The sequence below is a fragment of the Festucalex cinctus genome, chromosome 7, assembly GCF_051991245.1.
Source record: "Festucalex cinctus isolate MCC-2025b chromosome 7, RoL_Fcin_1.0, whole genome shotgun sequence".
NCBI classification, from domain to species: domain Eukaryota; kingdom Metazoa; phylum Chordata; class Actinopteri; order Syngnathiformes; family Syngnathidae; genus Festucalex; species Festucalex cinctus.
The window spans coordinates 20,423,079-20,441,513 of record NC_135417.1 but is presented as its reverse complement, the minus strand read 5'-3'; the positions used below and the strand labels follow the sequence as shown (position 1 = coordinate 20,441,513).

Sequence of the window (18,435 nt, the reverse complement as noted above, 5' to 3'; positions counted from 1 at the left end):
CTTGAAAACGTTATTTAAAATTCAGTTAATTATTTCTTTTTGAGAACAGAGCTTTACTATTATCCCAAAGGAGGATACTTAATGTTGATATTTTGTATGAATCTTTATTTATATCGAAATTAATTATATATTTATTTTTTTAAATTATGTATTTTTATTTCCAAATAGTTCAAAAGCACACATAAATACATATAGAATTCCAAAGTTTAAAAAATCAGACACTGCGATTGGCTGGCAACCAGTCCAGGGTGTTCCCTGCCTACTGTCCAGAGCCAGCTGAGATAGGCGCCAGCACTCCCCGCGACCCTTGTGAGGAATAAGTGGTCAAGAAGATGGATGGATGGAAAAAATCAGACATTGATGGCACATCACTTATTTTTAAGTTGTTTTTTTTTTTGTTTTTTTTCCCCTCCAATCAGGAATGCTTTGCGCTGGGTAGGGGGTACTTGGCTGAAAAATATTTACATCACTGGAAAAAGGTTAAGAACCACTGCAGTAGTGTATAGGAACCTAACACAAAGGCCTAAAAAAAAACAAAAAAAAACTAATCTGTCTAATCACATCTAAGATTTTTCAATGTGTATCTAAATTTATTGCTCACTAACATAAATGGTTTATTTCATAATAGATTGAGAACAACCAGAATCATGCTTTCAGTATACTGTATATAACGTGACCATATTGTGACCATTGTGCAATCTTTACAGCTGTGATTTACAGAGCAAATGTATTGTATTTCAGTGACCACTTTGAAGTTCCATCACATACATTTTCCCTCATTAATTAAAATCTAATTTGTGATGAGCTTTGAAATAAATAAAAGTCAATTATGTATGGATTGTTTCTTTGTGAAAGAGCATGTATGTATATATATATATATATATATATATATATATATATATATATATATATATATATATATATTCATCTGTCTCTGACAATACAAATTGAAGTGTAGTTACAGTGTCCATAAACAAAAAATACTTATACAAATTGTACTCTTCTGATCCACAGGAAACAAAGTCCATCTGCATCCAGGGATCCAAACCAAAAATACGACCAAAGGGACGGGGGTGACCATTCACAGTATGCCCCAGACGGAAGCATGCCCAGATCACCGTCTGACTATGGGGATGGGGACCCTCGGCGGGCTCCGCGGGGCCCACACTTGTATCCGGACGTAAATGCAGCATGGATTGGCTACAGAGACCGGCAGGGTCCTGGACGCTGGCACTCCCAGGAATACCCTCTGGACCAGGAGCTGGACGGGCCACACAATGAATATGAGCTCCAGAGACAACGACAGGAGGAGTTCCAGACACGCTATCGCAGCGACCCCAACCTGGCACGCTATCCTGTTAAGCCACAGCCCTACGAAGAGCAGATGAGAATGCATGCGGAGGTGGGCCGCCTGAGGCATGAGCGACGTCACAGTGATGTTTCGCTAGCTTACACCGAGCAGGATGAACCGGCTCCCATTCGGCTGTCACGTCAACATCTCACTGAGCGCCGTCCGCCTATGGTGGGACAGCGATCTTATTCTGTTGACCGCTCCTCGCCAGGGCCCATGGGTCCCGGCCTTGGGGGCCACAGAACATCAAACCACAGCCCCCCAACACCTCACCGCAGCCCCGTGCTAGGTGACCGATCTGGAGATCTTCGGAGAGGTGACTTGGGTGGCGGAGGGGAATCTATGAGGAGGCAACAACATCACCTGGACCCCAATTCAGCTGTCCGCAAGACCAAGCGGGAGAAGATGGAAAGCATGTTGAGGAATGACTCTTTAAGCTCGGATCAGTCGGAGTCGGTACGTCCTCCACCCCCCAAGCCCCACAAGACAAAAAAGGGAGGGAAGATGCGGCAGGTGTCGCTGAGCAGCTCAGAAGAAGAGCTGGCAACTACGCCGGAGTACACCAGCTGTGAGGATGTGGAGATAGAGAGTGAGTCAGTCAGTGAGAAAGGTACGTAAGCATCCCTTAGCATCACTTTTTCTGTATTTAATATGCATTTTCCACCCACAATTGCAATCTAAACTTTATTCTAATTCAGTCAACATAATGTGTTTGTTTGTTTTCAGAGAAGGCTGATTTGGTTATAGTTGTTTTATTGTTTTATGCGTATGTTGATTGATTATGTTTATGTAGCTTTAGCTGTCAGGTATAACCTTCAGTCTGTGTGCTTTCTCTGTGTAATGCCTTTTACTCTGTGTTGTACAGTATGTTAAGGGCTCGTTGTTTTCCTTTAACCCCCCTAAAAAAACAAACAAAAAATTTGGCTCAATTAGAAGAAGAATCCTGCACTTGCTTTTATAAATGAATTACTGGTATACAGGGAGTCCTCGAGTTAAGGAACACTCGACCTAAGTCGTTTCGACTTTACAATGGTTACGTACGGTCTGCCATTTTGGGCCCATCCACCATTTTGACTCCTCATCCGCCATATAGCCTGCAGTGTATTCCCCTCGTCCTCTATTTAGCCCTTAGCTAGTGCTAGCAATTGTGAGAGTATCTTTGGCTTTTTCGCCCTCTTTTTTCCACATCACCCCCCCCCCCCTTCTTTTCCATGCTAAGTAATTGCTAAGTACAGCATCTTTTTTTTTTCTTTTTTTTTAAATGTATTTTAGATTTTTTTATGCAAATTATTTTGACAACTTGTTTTTAACATGGCACTGGTTGATCTCTTATACTCTGCTGCCACCTGCCGGCCATTTGTGTAATTACTACCATTGCTTCACCCCGTTCTCTGCAATTGAGAGGCTGCAACTTAAGTCGAAATTTGGGTTACATCGCTAGCGTAGGAACGTAACTCCGACGTAACTCGAGGACTCCCTGTACTTGATATTCTATCATTATAGAATTAACACCAAAGATGGAAAACAGTGAGTCTATAGCTGTGTGTGGGTGTGTGCGGGTGTGTGTGTGTGTGTGTGTGTGCGCGTGAACCCCTGTATAAATGACATTTTTTATGTGCCGCCAGGAATCATTTACAAACTCAATATGAGATATAACAACAAGAGTATACAATAGGTGGGTGTTTGGGGATGTGGGATCGGGCTGCACAATTCATGGTGGTTCGAATTGAGAAGCAAACGCCGAATCAGAATTTTCCCATTCGACTCCCAATGCGTCATAGCATATTGTGATCTGAGAGGAATGTTTGGCTGGATGTCCGGTCTCCCTTCTATGTGGGATTACACATGTGCGGAAGATACATCCGCGCAACATTTGCACGGAAACCTGGAAATAGCTGTGTGTGTATAGAAATATTTAGCCCGTTAACGCTGTCCTATCAGAGGGAATATTTGGCCGCCAATTTGTTGGCCAGCTCAGGCTAACACCTCTCTATTGAACTCTCACGCCGTCCTAGTAACAAACAAAAGTGAGTTTGTAAACATGGACAGCACTGGACGAACTAGTCTGGCACTAGCTAGGACGAGGCTACAGGCTAGTAAAACACAACAGGTAGGGATTTAGAATGGGACCAAAGGGAAAATAACATGTTTGGTTATGCCAGTGGCAGTGTCGCCTCCAGAAATTTGACACTCTAGGACACTTAAAATCTTGGGGTGGCACATCAAAACTAAAAGCCATCATTTCAGGATGTCATTATATATCAACCAGCCAGTAGAAACACTTAAAATTTTTGTTTAAATTGGATTCTTCATTTGTTGATCTATGAAGCAGTTTTTGGGTAACGTACAATAAGTAACCGATTCGAGTGGATTCAGGACTCATTAACGTGAATGAGAATGGCGAGTTCTGATTATGCCTGCAAGTCCAGCCACTTAGGCAAATTTGGTTCATTGCAATAAAGATTCATTAGTTGATTCTGTTTGTTGAAAAACACATTAGTAAAGGGCCTTGAAAAAATAAATGCTTATTAAATTGCAATCACAAAATTGAGGGGGTGGAATCGCGATTAGATCATTTTCCATAATCGTTCAGCCCTAATTTAGTCTATCTTGCATTGTTCTGTTATGTAACTGTTTTGCTCCCACTCTTCAGCCCAGAATTGGTGATACATTATTGATGTGGGGCTTTCCAGGTAGCCACAAAAAAAGTAGAAATAAAGTCAGGCCATTTTTGGGTCAGAGTTTTTGTTGGTTCTGTCTGCTTGCGTCTGCCAGCTCCACATGCCGGCCTGTATGGGGGGGAGTCTGAAAACATGTTGGATTAAAACGGAATGTGATGCTCTTGGAAACACATTATTTCTGCCTGTTTACATGGATTTATTTGTGTTTTGCTATTGTCTGTTTTACTTATTGATCGACAATTACTGCTGTTGCCGATAGGGGTGTGCTCAAAAAATCGATACGGCAATATATCGTTGCGGGCCTCATTACAATACACGTATCGATACGCATGCGTCAGAATCGATATTGCTTGTTAACTTTAAATAGGCAGTTAACGTTTGCCTTTGCAGCTTGCATTGTACCTAAAAAATAAAAACCAGCAGCGTCTTTGAAGTTAATTGCCTTCAATTAATGCAAAAATAGCTCACCAGTGATTGACACTGTGTCTGGCTAAGAAAAATGAAAGCAGAGGAAGAATGTCAACATTTATTTACTTATAAACTTAACATGGCACGTGTCTCAGTGTACCAATTTTCCTATATTTTGTTAAAAAAATAAAAATAAAATAAAATGTGTCTTATGTGGGATACGTATGTATCGCAATACGTATCGTATCGTGAGGTTGGCGGCAATACCCAGCCCTAGTTGCCAATGCATGCATGCTGCAAGTTTGATAAATGTATGACCCCCCCCAAAATACTGACGTGAAACATTGAATCATTTGCAAACACAAATGCATGCTATTGTTATCATTCAAATATTAAAAAAGGAGTGTAATTATGTAATAACTATGACAGGAAAGCCATAGTTAAACTTGTTTTTTTTTGTTTTTTGTTTTTTATTATACCCACTATGGTACTATTCATTCACTGTTAAGCTCAAAAAGTTGACCTTCACACTTTTGTTCTGCAACCAAAGCAACACTAAAGCAATCAACTTGCACCTAAAGCCAGATCGGCAAAGAGACAGAAAAGAGGGTGCAAAGCACCTTTTGGCCATATGTGGTCTGTCAGCATCTCAGGGTTTGTGCACTCAGCTTGCACGGGTGAGCAGATGAGATGTAATAGCAGGCTAAGTAGGGTGCTTTTTTATGTCCTCAAACCTCCAAAACCCCCAAGGGTGCTCCTGGAGTGAGGAGGTTTTGATGGAATGAGAAGAAGGGGAGTTAGGAGGTGAGAGGATGTGCCAGCTGTAATGGTTCTGGCGCGTGCCTGGCAGAGCTGGTTACTAATTTACCGCTATCAACCTCTCCCTGTGTTTTACTCTTTATTGATTCCCCTAACATGCAGACTCATAATAGTGCCGAACAGACAGAAAAAGGGACTGGATGGCTAAGTACAGCAGTACAGCAGTGAGCCGGGCATTGTGCAGTGACAGCCAAACTTTCATAATGATTCATGATCGCAAAATCAGTTTTTGCAACCCAGTACAGCTGTAAGACAACTTTTTTTTTCGTTAGAAATTCACGATAACTGTTTTCTTCTACCGATTCCGATAACTTCCTGTTCCTCTACACCGATATCGATGACCGATATGTAGCCTACAAACATATTTGTGGTTGCATCTTAAAAGAATAAAACATTTCAATCCCGCTTCCTACTAGCGGGGTTGGAGGTTGACCTAAAAAAAGTGGTCAACAACAACGTACAGACTCATGTTTTGTAGTACTGTCTTAACTTTTGTCACTTCAGACTGTGAGGCGATGAGCAATCTCCAAATCTATGATGCATATCAGTAACTATTAATAAAGTTGGTCGCGTTTTGTTGTCACCCCCGTTAGTATTTCATATGTATTTAATATTAATGCTTCAAAGAATAAACCGCTCTCAAAGTTATTTGCTTTGCAATGACATTTCAACAATGCACATTGAACACAAATACAAGCGCACACATATTTTTAAATAAACGCAGGACCCCAAACATTTTAGTGCTACTGGCTATTTTCATGTGAAGTCATTTTGAAGGACCAAAATAAAAACAAAAGATTATCACTCACCATAGCTGCACTTGAATGAGTCACGGCTGTTTGTATACAGTCAGTAATTACCATCCATCCATCCATCCATCCATCCATCCATCCATCCATCCATCCATCCATCCATCCATCCATCCATCCATCCATCCATCCATCCATCCATCCATCCATCCATCCATCCATCCATCCATCCATCCATCCATCCATCCATCCATTTTCTGAACCACTTATCTTCACTTTAAGCCATTTAGCTTTCCTATTGCTCGGCTCTGCGCCCCGCTTTTGTTAACATTGCCCTCGCCACTTTCGGCGCCCACCTGACCTAACCACGGTCCACGGAGGGCCCACTGTTCGTGTCATCTCGTCTGGGATGTTAAAAGTGCAGTAAAAGTCTCTGGAACCCATCAGTTTGTACTTTACTCAAATGTAGTGCTATCACTACAATGAATATTTTTAGAATCGATTAATCTATCGATTATTCAATTTATTAACCAGTGATTGGTATTTATTTCAAACTTTGTTTTTGGATAGTGATTTAAGAAAAGGGGGATTGATGTTGTACTATGTTACCTGTAACCTCACAAGCCAGATTGATAATTGTGATTCACTCAAGGGCAAATCTGTTTGGGAAAGGAAGGACTTGCTGAGCTGATTTGACAACGCGGCATATTTGCACGTTTGTTTTGACCAATCAAGGTAAACGGATGAAAATGTCGTCTTCCGTCTCATCTTGGGCGGGGGGAGCATGCACATCTTTACCAGATAAAAATGCACGAAGCGCCTCTCGCTGTTCAAATTCAGCAAGGAAACGGTGAGTAATTCTGCAAGAACAGAATTAATTGCAGCGTCCATTTGTCTATTAGGTTTGTTTATTCCCCCAAACCAACGTTTGTGTATTTGAAGCGGCTTTCAATCTTGGCCTAATTTTGCAATATCGGACCGATGCAAACGATGTAATTTTTTGGTCCGCATAACTATCAGGCGAATAATTATCATACATCCCTAATTTTTTTCAACTAGGTGCTAATAGTGTATTGTTTGACCTGTTTGGCTTCTGTGCAGGCAGCTTGGGTTCATGTGCCACTCAGTGACAGTGCGAACGTAAGTGTGATTGGTGGCCTTTCTGGATACAGTATGTGCACTATGGTGATCAATCCAAAAGTGAAGTCTAGTAACTCTTAGATATTGGTATAGGTAGTTGTAGTATTTTCAAATGTATAGTAGGATCCAACACAATTAGTCACTTCATTGACACTATCACCTTGGTAACATACTGTACACAATTTCACACATGCTTCTTTTCTGCACCTTTTGAGTTATAGTAAAACCAGCATCAATAATTAATGATCCAATTAATAGTTTACACTGTTTTTTATTGAGCTGTCAAAGTGATGGAGAGCATGCTGGTGGTGAACACCACCACCGCCTGCACTCTGCCTTCATCCTGAATCAGCACTTTGTGGTGCCTAGGAGCCCGGGTGAACAGGCTGGGCTGGGCAGAGACTGCTGATGCTCACAATTCACGACTGTGATGAGTTTCCGCCTCCTTTAAAAAACACATACAGTGCCTTGTTGGGGATCAGTGCCCAATTTTGGAGTGCCACTGTTAATAAAGCTTGAGGAGAGAAATACTGCGTGGCCCTCTGTGCTGACACCTGTGCCCACTCGTTTTTACAGATGTCGATGATAGCCTTGGTAGCACAATAGTGGTGAAATGTTACATGCTGTATACGTGTGTATGTGCACTTAAATAGGATTTCAGGTTCAAGGGCCTATCCCAGATGGCTACTTTGGACAAAAGGCAGACTGCACCCTGATTTAGTTGTCAGTCACAGGGCACATATTGAAACAGACAAGCATTTACACACATTCACATGGTCACTGAGTGGGAGCTGAACTGCTGCCCAACACCGAATTCTGGCAAATGTACCCCTTCGACACTTCTCATCTTACACTGCTGGTTCAATGAGCAGGTGTAAGATCAAACACAATTACATTGGGTCAATTCAGAACAATGTTCTTGTTTAACGCAAACATGCTAGATGGTTGAGGTTAGGACTTTGTTTGTGCCACTCAATGTCTTCCACATCTCTTCCTTGCTTGATGCACTAGAGCAGGGTTCACCAATTCCGGTCCTCGTGGTCCAGAGTCCTGCAGGTTTTAGATGTTTTCCCCCCACTTGCACACCTGATTCATATTATCAGCTCATAAGCATGCTTGATAACGATCCTAATCTTTAGTATCAGGTGTGTTGGTAGGTGGAAACATCTAAAACCTGCAGGACTCCGGACCTCGAGGACCGGAATTGGTGAACCCTGCACTAGAGCAAATGAGTCTAGCCAAACACCTTATTGGCAGAGCTGCACACTTCCGTTAATTGGCAATTCCCGTCTTTGTACAATGACACGAAGCCACGGATAAATATATGGACTGAGCACCGACTGAAGCACATTTACGTCCGTCGATCGGGGTGAGTACACGCGGTCCCTCTCATTCCGTGTATTTTCGCTAGCCTTCATATCATAAAGAATTCACCGAATATGCGGAAGGTGACGAAAGGTGGGCATCGTCATCAATGGGAATTGAGGATTAACAGAAGTGCCCAGCTCTGCTTATTGCTTAATGAATTGATCAATAGCATTTTGTCCATGTAGTACAATGTGTGTGCGTGTGTGTGTGTGTGTAATTATGTGAGTTTTTCATCTCCCAGATAAAGAGTCTGGCCTCAGGCAAGGGATTTGTTCAATGGAGTTTGTCTACCATGCTGAAATACTCTCCAGTGTTTATACTGCTGACACAAAAGCAGCCGGGGAGGATAATCACTGTTGTCAGCTGTTGTTAGAGGGTCACAGAGGCTAACGCCTGTCAAGGGACACTTAGTGTTTTATCAAAATGCATAATTCGTTTTCACACTAACATCTGATGGCTGTGTGGTTGGTGGTAATGATTATGATGACTGGAGAAGACAAACATCTCATGACAATTAGCTTTTGTGGATCTTTGGTCTAAGCTCACCTTGAGCGCAACAGAGTCCAGTGATAGGCGAGTTTGGCCCTAATCAAGTAATAATAAATATCAATCTATCTATATCTATACCAGTGGTTCTCAAGCTTTTTATACCATTCATGGGGCTCCCACAGTAGCCACTGTCAGCACCTGCTTGACTCACTCTTGTCCTCTTAATGTTGCCTTAGCATGGACAACGTAACCAGGATGAGCAGTGTGCTATCAACAAATTCTTTATTTCAAAACAAATGATTACTGTTGACCATAATCTTGTCAAAAACATTAAACTAATACTGCATTCCCCAGCGGCACGGTGGGCGAGTGGTTAGCACATCCGCCTCCCAGTTCTGAGGACTCCGGTTCGAGTCCAGGCTCCGGCCTTCCTGGGTGGAGTTTGCATGTTCTCTCCGTGCCCGCGTGGGTCTTCTCCGGGTACTCCGGTCTCCTCCCACATTCCAAAGACATGCATGGCAGGGTAAATGGGCGCTCCAAATTGTCCCTAGGTGTGCTTGTGAGTGCGGATGGTTGTTCGTCTCTGTGTGCCCTGCGATTGGCTGGCAACCAGTCCAGGGTGTCCCCCGCCTACTGCCCAGAGCCGGCTGAGATAGGCGCCAGCACCCCCCGCGACCCTTGTGAGGAATAAGCGGCCAAGAAAATGGATGGATGGATGGATGCATTCCCCATGACTGTCAGCACGCATCACTCCAAAGTACACTCTTCTTCTCTTTGCCCCAAGCTCTGCTTCCTTTCTCTCCACCCCTCGACTCCCTCATCCAATCACGTCACACCTGGTTATCTTCATTACCTTTCACACAATTTCCATCTAACCATTTTTATTCGAATTTTCAAGAAATATGAAAATAAAACTGAATGGAAACGCTAGATATTCGAAAAAAAAAAAAAGGCTCATAGTTCGCAAAAAACTTGTTTACGCTACAGAAAATGCTAATTTTGCCTATGGAAACAGGTTTTGCGAATAAACAATGACAAGACCGAATACACGTTGCTCGGTACGACCGGCTTTTACTTCACATGTATGTTAGCAGTCACACCCTCGGCTAATGGCTAATAACAAGACAACATTCACTGATCATAAAGCTAACTGCGGTAGCCGGCTAATGGTTAATAACAAAACAACAAGGCATCTTGCTTTTACTCCACCAAGCCTGGCTGGTTTGGCCATCCTGCTGCCTAACTGGCTATACTATCATCTGTAAAACGTAGCTGAGCAAGCAAAGTCTCGGTGTGGGCGCTCCGGCCGCCGGAGCTGTCTGCCGAGTAGGCTGCCCTGCGGGTGCTGCGGGAACACTACCATGTATCGATAGTATCGATACCATGGCAAAGTAGTATTGTATCCAGATACGACATGTTAGTATCACTACTTTTCAAAGTATTGATACTTTTGACAACCCTACCAGGGTCTCGACCTGACTCGACCCGATTTAACTGGTCAAATGTTCACATTCAATAGCATCCAGCCCTTTGAAGTGTTGTTCTCTTCATGAATGAATCCCAGCATATATGAAAGTCACACAGTGATTACGCTGCCTGAATCAAAGTCAGGCACATGTACAGTACCACATCAATAACTAGACAGATTTGTGAGTTATATTTGATAGAAATTGGACCGGAAAATTCTTAAACCCGTATCTCACTGGGTGGTGAGTGTTTGCGAAGGTAGTCAAGTGAGTGTTGATTTTTCATCAGTGTTCATTCAAGGTCACAAATGGTCGTGAGGACATTCAACAAAAGTTTTAATGGTCGATCGCAAACAGTGTTTCTTGTTGCCATCAAATTTTGAACGTTCAAAATATCTTTTTGATATATAGACATAGACAACATCTCATGACACATATTAGTGTAATTGTATATATGACATGATGTCCCTACTTCTGGTGGTGGCATCATGACTCAATGTACCTTAACTGTGCACACATTGATATCACCAGCTGCACAAAAGTGACCCCTGTTTAAATGAGAACCACTTGTTTTGATCAGTCACTGTTATGATTTAAAAATGCCATTCTGTCCCACTTTCACCCCTCTCTCTCGCTCTCTCTCTGTCTGTCTCTCTCTCTCTATATATCTTTCACTCTCAATCTGGTAAGCCTTTATTCTTTTGTCATGTTCACAGACATGTTCTCCGACTTTTGGACGCAGTATTAATTAGTTGCGTTTTTAATCCTCTTAATCGAAATTATTATTCTGGCATAAGAAATTAAAAGATGCTTATATTGGCAGACGCATTGGAGAGTCGTGTCACAAATGAGCTATGGCCACAGTTGGTGAACTGCTGAACTCCATTTATTTACCATGGGTCTTCCCCTTCAATGAAAAGAAGAAAAAAAACTGTAATCAGAAGCTCATCTTTTGTAGCTGTCCTTTGTGCACTTTAGGTTGAGGTCAGTGAACCTTGTGTGTCACTGTAATCTGCAACCTAAGTTGCACATGATAAGAGATCCCCTCTCATGCCATTGCTTCAGGTCCTGGTATGATGATGAAAAGATAGAAACACGCTAACTTTTACAGATTGTTGCTTGGTTATGTTTATAGTAGTTGTATTCGTAATACTATACAGTAGTATGACAGTAAGCTTGGCGCTATGCCTTCATCGTAGGGTTGTAGATACTGATGAACAAAATATTGCATTGCAACGGAAGCCTGTAGGAAAAAAGGGAAACATTTATAGTGGCTGAGAAACGAAAGTACAAATTGTGAACCAAATTTATGAAATCAAAGATTTTACAAACTCCAAATCAACGGAAGCCAAACAACGAAGACATATTTTATAATGTCACGTTTATAGCAAGCAAAACAACTGCTGCCCAGCAGAAATGACGTTGGGCATGGGAATGGCATACAATACTGAGTTCTCTTGCTCAAAAAAAAAAAGAAAAAAAAAAAAAAGAAAAAAAAGCCAAAATTAACTATTAAACTATTATGCCGATTTTGGTGTAAATTCATTGCTTTGAAGACATTGTGAACTTTGTGCAAACATATTGATTTAGAACTAAGTGTGATAACAGAGACTGTCCTTCGGTTTTGTGGTCAGGAGTTCCCGTTCGGTTACTAAATATGTCTAATAAGATTGGAAAGAAATTTGTAGTGCATTTAATTGACGAGTTGTTGTAAAACTGTCTGTTGTTCCCGAGAAAAACAAAAGTGTGACATGGTTTTCATCGGCAGACAGCGGCGACCTTATCCAAATATTAATTCTAATCTCTGCCTGTGTAAAATCCAAACATTTACCAGAGTATGGGGAAAAAGGGCGGTCTTCTCTGGGTACTCCGGTCTCCTCCCACATTCTAAAGACATGCATGGCAGGTTAATTGGGCTCTGCTAGGTGTGCTTGTGAGTGTGAGTGGTTGTTCGGCTGGCAACCAGTTCAGGGTGTACCGCCTACCGCCCGAAGCCAGCTGGGATAGGCTCCAGCACCCCCGCGACCCTTGTGAGGAACAAGCGGTTAAAGAAGATGGATGGTTGGATGGATGGATGGATGGATGGGAAACAGGGCAAGACAATCCAATCTCCATCCATCCATCCATCCATCCATTTTCTCGACCGCTTATTCCTCACAAGGGTTGCGGGGACTGCTGGCGCCTATCTCAGCTGGCTCTGGGCAGTAGGCGGGGGACACCCTGGACTGGTTGCCAACCAATCGCAGGGCACACAGAGACAAACAACCATCCACACTCACACGCACACGCACACCTAGGGACAATTCAGACTGACCAATTAACCTGCCATGCATGTCTTTGGAATGTGGGAGGAGACCGGAGTACCCGGAGAAGACCCACGCGGGCACGGGGAGAACATGCAAACTCCACCCAGGAAGGTCCGAGCCTGGACTCGAACCGGAGACCTCAAAACTGGGAAGCAGACGTGCTAACCACTCGACTACCGTGCAGCCCCAATCCAATCTCCATGCACATTAAATCTCATGAAACCATCTACTCATACAGAGCTATAACAAATTTCTTTGTATTTCTTGGCCCATGTACACGTCCGTGTCAAACTTTTTTTTATGACTATTTGAGGAACGTAAAAAAAGTAATGCTTAGTTGAAAGAAAAAGAAACTAACCTCAAGTGATAATACAGGGTGATGTTGCTGAAAATGGCACATAAACAAATTACATACTAAATACTGTATTCGTTTTGTTCAACGTCGCCAAAAGTTCTTTATCATTGATTCAATTACCAATTCACTCAGTAAGTTTGATGTGGACTGTCACGGAAGGAGAGTAATCATCATGCACACGTTGATTGATGACTGTGACTGAGTTCAGTACAGTATCGTGTTCCGTTAAGACTTGAGGGATTACCGGGAATCGAGCCACAATCATTTCTGATGGACTGCTACTCAAGTCAGTCACCCGTCTGTGTTATAACCTCAACTGTCATTTTGCTTTTTCCACAGGGATCATATGTGGTTTTGAAAATTTGTAGTGTATGTGCGTTGGGGTCTTTGTATACGTATTGCGTGTATGAGTGTGTCAGGTTGTGTCTATGTGGTTTGTGGTGTCCTCACTGCTCCCTCTTGCTGTCCTCTCTCATGTACGTACACCCTCCCCGCGCCTTACAGGAGATTTGGATGGCCATTGGTGGGACCATGCGTCTTGGCATAGCAGCGAGGCCTCCCCAATGTCTTTGGTGAGACATGTGGAGTCCCCTCCCCCCTGCCTCGTAACCTCTATCAGTCTCTCTCTCCTCCTCCCCTCATCCCCTGTTATCCAGAGTCTATTGTCATTTCACATTTCCTTTGTTTTATTTACACCTTTGCATGTTGTTTTTCTGTTTTCTTTCTGTTTTTATCCCACACCTTTAGGGGACAGTCAAAGGGGAAAAAGAAAAACAATTGAGCAGGCATTTATGTCTGAGCCGGCACACACCTTATCTGAGAGGCAAAAGAAAATGGTGCGCTTTGGGGGACACTCATTTGAAGAGGACTTGGCGTGGTGTGAACCGCAAGTTAAAGACTCAGGAGTTGATACGTGCAGTAGCACTACCCTAAACGAGGAGCATAGCCATAGTGAGAAGGTACTGAGAAAACCTAGCTTGCATTTTTTTTTAAAATCTATTTATGACCTTCCCGTCTTTGTTTGCTCTGTGTCACTAAGTGTAAATAGGTGAGATGTTTTTTTTTGTTTGTTTGTTTGTTTTTTTCCCGTTTTATTTGACATTGTCTAAAATCAATTTCTTTTACAATTTTGTTCCTTTTTGTTTTGGGTTAATTATGGCTGCACCTTGCTTGGTGTGGCTGAATAAAGTCTTGCAGGGACACCCTCTTTGCTTGCCACTTGTACTTGCTGTTTTGCTCCCTAATAGAAAAAACACACACCTTACAATAGTACTGTAGTCGTAAAGATGACCACTGACACTGAACTTCTGTTTGTCATGGCACAAAGGAATGTGTGTCTCCTAGTTGCATGCTCGTTTTCGTATGTTTTGTTGTTGCTCTGCAGCGGTCCTGTTAAGAGCGACACTTAGGCCGTCCCTCTCACTCTGCTGCCCTCCTCCACAACAACCAGTCCAGATAAAACCTTCCCTTCGCCAATAGTACACCCACTTTTATTAAAAAAAATTTTTTTTAAAAACTGTTAACACACCTAATAGGGAAAATTGGATTTCTTTATTTTTATTTTTTATTCAGAATGTTTTTCTTTTTTCCCTTCCACTGCAGCGTCTGTCTTCACCTCATGTGTGTCTCACTGCTTTGTTGTGCGCAATGTGCTTTTCACCTCTTTTTTTTTTTAAATCACTGTACCTTGAATTTGGTTCTTCTATCAAAGATGACCCTTTTAGACCTTTTCATAGTCTTCTAGCCCTTCAACAACTTCTCTTCAAAATTGGTTGTGTATGTGTAGTGAATCTTCCGTGTGAAACCCTGTACTTCTTTCCCCCAAGTTTGATGCGCTGGTTTAGTAATGCTGTTGCTGCTTGTTTTACTCTGCATGGGGCACTGCATGACGCTCACTCCCCCTTAATCCATGTATCATTTGTTCTGTTGTTTTTCAAAACGAAACGGGGAAGTAAAAAAAAAAAAAAAAAAAAAAAAGACTTGCTTTCTCAATATTCGTTCCAAAAACGAAAATGAAGAAAACGGAGAATGACTTTGTGTACAAATGGAAAATGGGACGATTTGGGCTTTTCATCTAGTTTGGATATATTCACTTGACGCAAGTTGTGTGACCCGGAAGCAGTTTTTTTTTTGTTTGTTTTATCTAACTCGGAGCTCGACTTTGATGGTGGTCATGACTTCTGGCCCTCTTACCCCCACTGAAGAGCACATAAACACTGTATATATTACTGGATAGCCGATAGCACATACACGCCCATGCAAGCTTTGGAAGCCACAGGGCGGCCATCTTACCACTCCCATCTCACGAGCAGATATGTATACGTACAGATTAGACATATACAGCTCGTAGGCTCTTAATATAGGGCGGGGGGGGGGATAGTGGGATTGCTGGGTTGTAACTATGTTTTAACAAGTGGACAGTATGTGCTGCTTTGAATACCCCCTTTTTCTTTTATCGTTAAGTTTCTTAGACCCCAATATTAGATTTGTCAGAGGCATATTTTGTTGAATTACATTTATAATTCTTTAATTAAAAAATATACAGTTTTCCTCCTGTAAACATCATTAACCATATAATTTCCACATGTATTTAAATCATTCTGTTTCTATTAAGTACTATCTTGAATGTTCTCCAATTTCGATACTGTAAATGTATAGGATCATATGCCGAGAAACGTTTGTTGGGAGGAGTAATATGGCGGCCTATCGGCTATCCAGTAATATTGTTGTCAGTGTTCCCCATTTTCCATTTGTCCACAAAATCGGAAATCGAGTCACTCTCCGTTTTCTTCATTTTGGTTTTTGGAATGAAAGATGAGAAAACAAGTCTTTTTTTTTTTTTTTTTTTTGTACTTCCCGTTTTGTTTGGAAAAACGACTGACCGAATGATACACGGATTCCCCTTCCTCACTCTGCTAAGTTCACATAAGCTATAAGCTCTGGAAAAACGATGCTACTGTGAATTTGTGAAATCTCATGTTTGCTATGAAACGGGGGTCTCAAACTCACACCCCAGGGACCATGCCTGTAGCATCATATTTTGTGACCCCTTACTTGACATTAAAGTCTAATGATACGGTTTTTGCTGTGTTGTTGTTCTGGGCGTTTTGTGTTGTTTTTAAATGACTTATGGGCTACCATAGCTCAGACTCATGACAGCTTTTGACTAAATGTAATTCTAAAGTGACACCAAGTGAAAGAAAATATAACCTGTCACCCTGTCCCAGTCTTACTTTTTTTTCTTTTCTTTTTTCTTTTTTTTTTGAGAAATGTTTGCGACGAGCCAATAGCCAATGTCAAGAAAAACAGGTGACAGGTATTTTTGTTGTTGAGCACAGGGGCAGCCCCACTTGCGCTGCTCAAGAAATCAGATGTCATGACTCAATTAGAGATGCTGAGGAGGATGCAAAGTAGCATGGAGATGAGCGAGAGGGCAGGCTCATCAATCTGGTTTACGTCCTGAAGAAACGTTGATGTTATTATCTGGCATTAATAAAGATTGAGAAGTTTGGTTTAGTCATACCTTTTTTTTTTCTTTTTAAATACTGCTCAAATGCTGTCAATAAAAAATCTTTTTTTGAATTGATTATCTGATAGATCAGGGGTCTCCAAGTTCGGTCCTCGAGAGCCCGTATGCTGCCTGTTTTCCATGTTTCTCTCCACTAACACCTGATTCATGATCGGGATCGTTATCAGGCTTCTGCAAAGCTTGCTAATTAGCTGATCATTAGATTCAGCTGTGCTGAAGGACGGAGACATGGAAAACAGGCTGGGTAGGGGCTCTCGAGGACCGAACTTGGAGACCCCTGCAATAGATTATTACATTGATTATCTGGTAATTGCTCATCTCCATGGACTTTTGTCTCTGGAAAAGTGCATCCGCAGCAACAAATGTCTATGAGGAAACACGGAAATGGCCAAAGATTGGTTCAGGGTGCCGCAAATACGATTTTAAAATTATCAGAGGTGGGCATTTTACAATTTTTTCTGGTCCGTCATTCGTCAGCGCGCTGGGAACCCTTCTGTTATCGTCACTGCGTCATTTTTTTCAAGCCAAACCAAACTGTAATCACCAGTCTATTATTTTACTTTAACCACACTTATGCCGCCTTTTCATCACCACTATTTTAGCACCAACAGACAGAGGTGGTTATTCCATCAGTACTCTCCGTCATATATTCATTCGTCGATCGTCAACAAAATGATCGGCCACCATTGACGGACTGAGAGGTCCATCAGTGCTTGACCCGATTTGTGATGATCATGTTGACGTAAGAAAACCTAGTCTGGCATTTTTCAAAGGTCCTTATAATTTCTCAGTAAAACGGGCATCTTTCAGGGACGGATTGACGGACAGTCTGTTAGTACTGTTGGAATACCCAACTCTGAAAATTGTTAATTATAGTTTCGAGGCAGATATTTTTGTGTTGACATTTTTTTCGTGGTTTACACAATCGAGTTAGCTGACTTTTTTTTCCAATCCCTGACTTTTTGTGGAACACTTAATGCAGCCCAGACTCAGACAGACTTTATCTCCAGCTGCCCCCACAAAAGTTGAGTTTGAGACCCCTGCTATAAAGTATATCATAAACCGATTTTTAAATTATTCATATTCTTAGGTAGAAAACTGAGCGCCGAGCTTGTGTGAACTTTCCCTCTCTAAGTGAATAAACACTTCCCCAAGTGCCCCCATTCACTGAACTTATCCGAAGTGATCACATTTAAGTTTGTAAACACAAGGTGTGTTGTTGCTCTGACCTCGTAGCATCCGGTGACGTGGCAGCCGTCCAAAGACGGGGATCGCCTAATAGGGCGTATTTTACTCAATAAGAGAATGAAGGATGGAAGTGTGCCTCGAGACTCAGGAGCTCTGCTTGGTCTTAAGGTGAGATTACCCTGGTAGTGTGTTGATCTATACTGTGCTCTCTTTTTGTGTGGTTTTCTTCTGCTGCTTCTACTATTTCATTACATCATAACCTTGCTTTGTTAATAAACTTAATCTGGTCCTGATTAATATTATTCTTTAATACGAGCATGCTTGAAACTGAAATCACTAAAATGATTAAATTGCATATTAGAGCACATATAACATCTCTATATACTCTTATAAGTGTCACTGTTGCCGCTTGCATACTAGGATCAATCCATATGTTTCAAAAACAACTGAAGTCCAGGTATGAGTGCCAGGCAGATGACCAGAAAAGTGAACAAAGGGCAGCAAGATCGGAGGGGGGGGAAATCATTACTGATTAAATGAACCTCCTAAAAATGCACGTTTGTGTCTGCTCAGTGCCTTTGTGCGT

General features: G+C 41.9%; 1 protein-coding gene across 22 annotated transcripts in view; it reads left to right on the top strand.

Annotated features, from left to right (window-relative positions):
- rims2a (regulating synaptic membrane exocytosis 2a) overlaps positions 1-18,435 on the top strand; it is a 157,581-nt gene that overhangs the window by 83,106 nt on the left and 56,040 nt on the right. For 16 of the 22 annotated variants that reach the window (XM_077527877.1, XM_077527876.1, XM_077527868.1 and 13 more), the window contains 3 exons: positions 1,015-1,961; positions 13,880-14,091; positions 17,898-18,017. In XM_077527877.1, the coding sequence (XP_077384003.1) occupies positions 1,015-1,961; positions 13,880-14,091; positions 17,898-18,017 (1,279 nt within the window). Of the gene's footprint in view, positions 1-1,014; positions 1,962-13,636; positions 13,705-13,879; positions 14,092-17,897; positions 18,018-18,435 lie in introns of all 22 variants that reach the window. The other 6 variants (XM_077527881.1, XM_077527879.1, XM_077527884.1 and 3 more) reach the window with 1 other exon arrangement.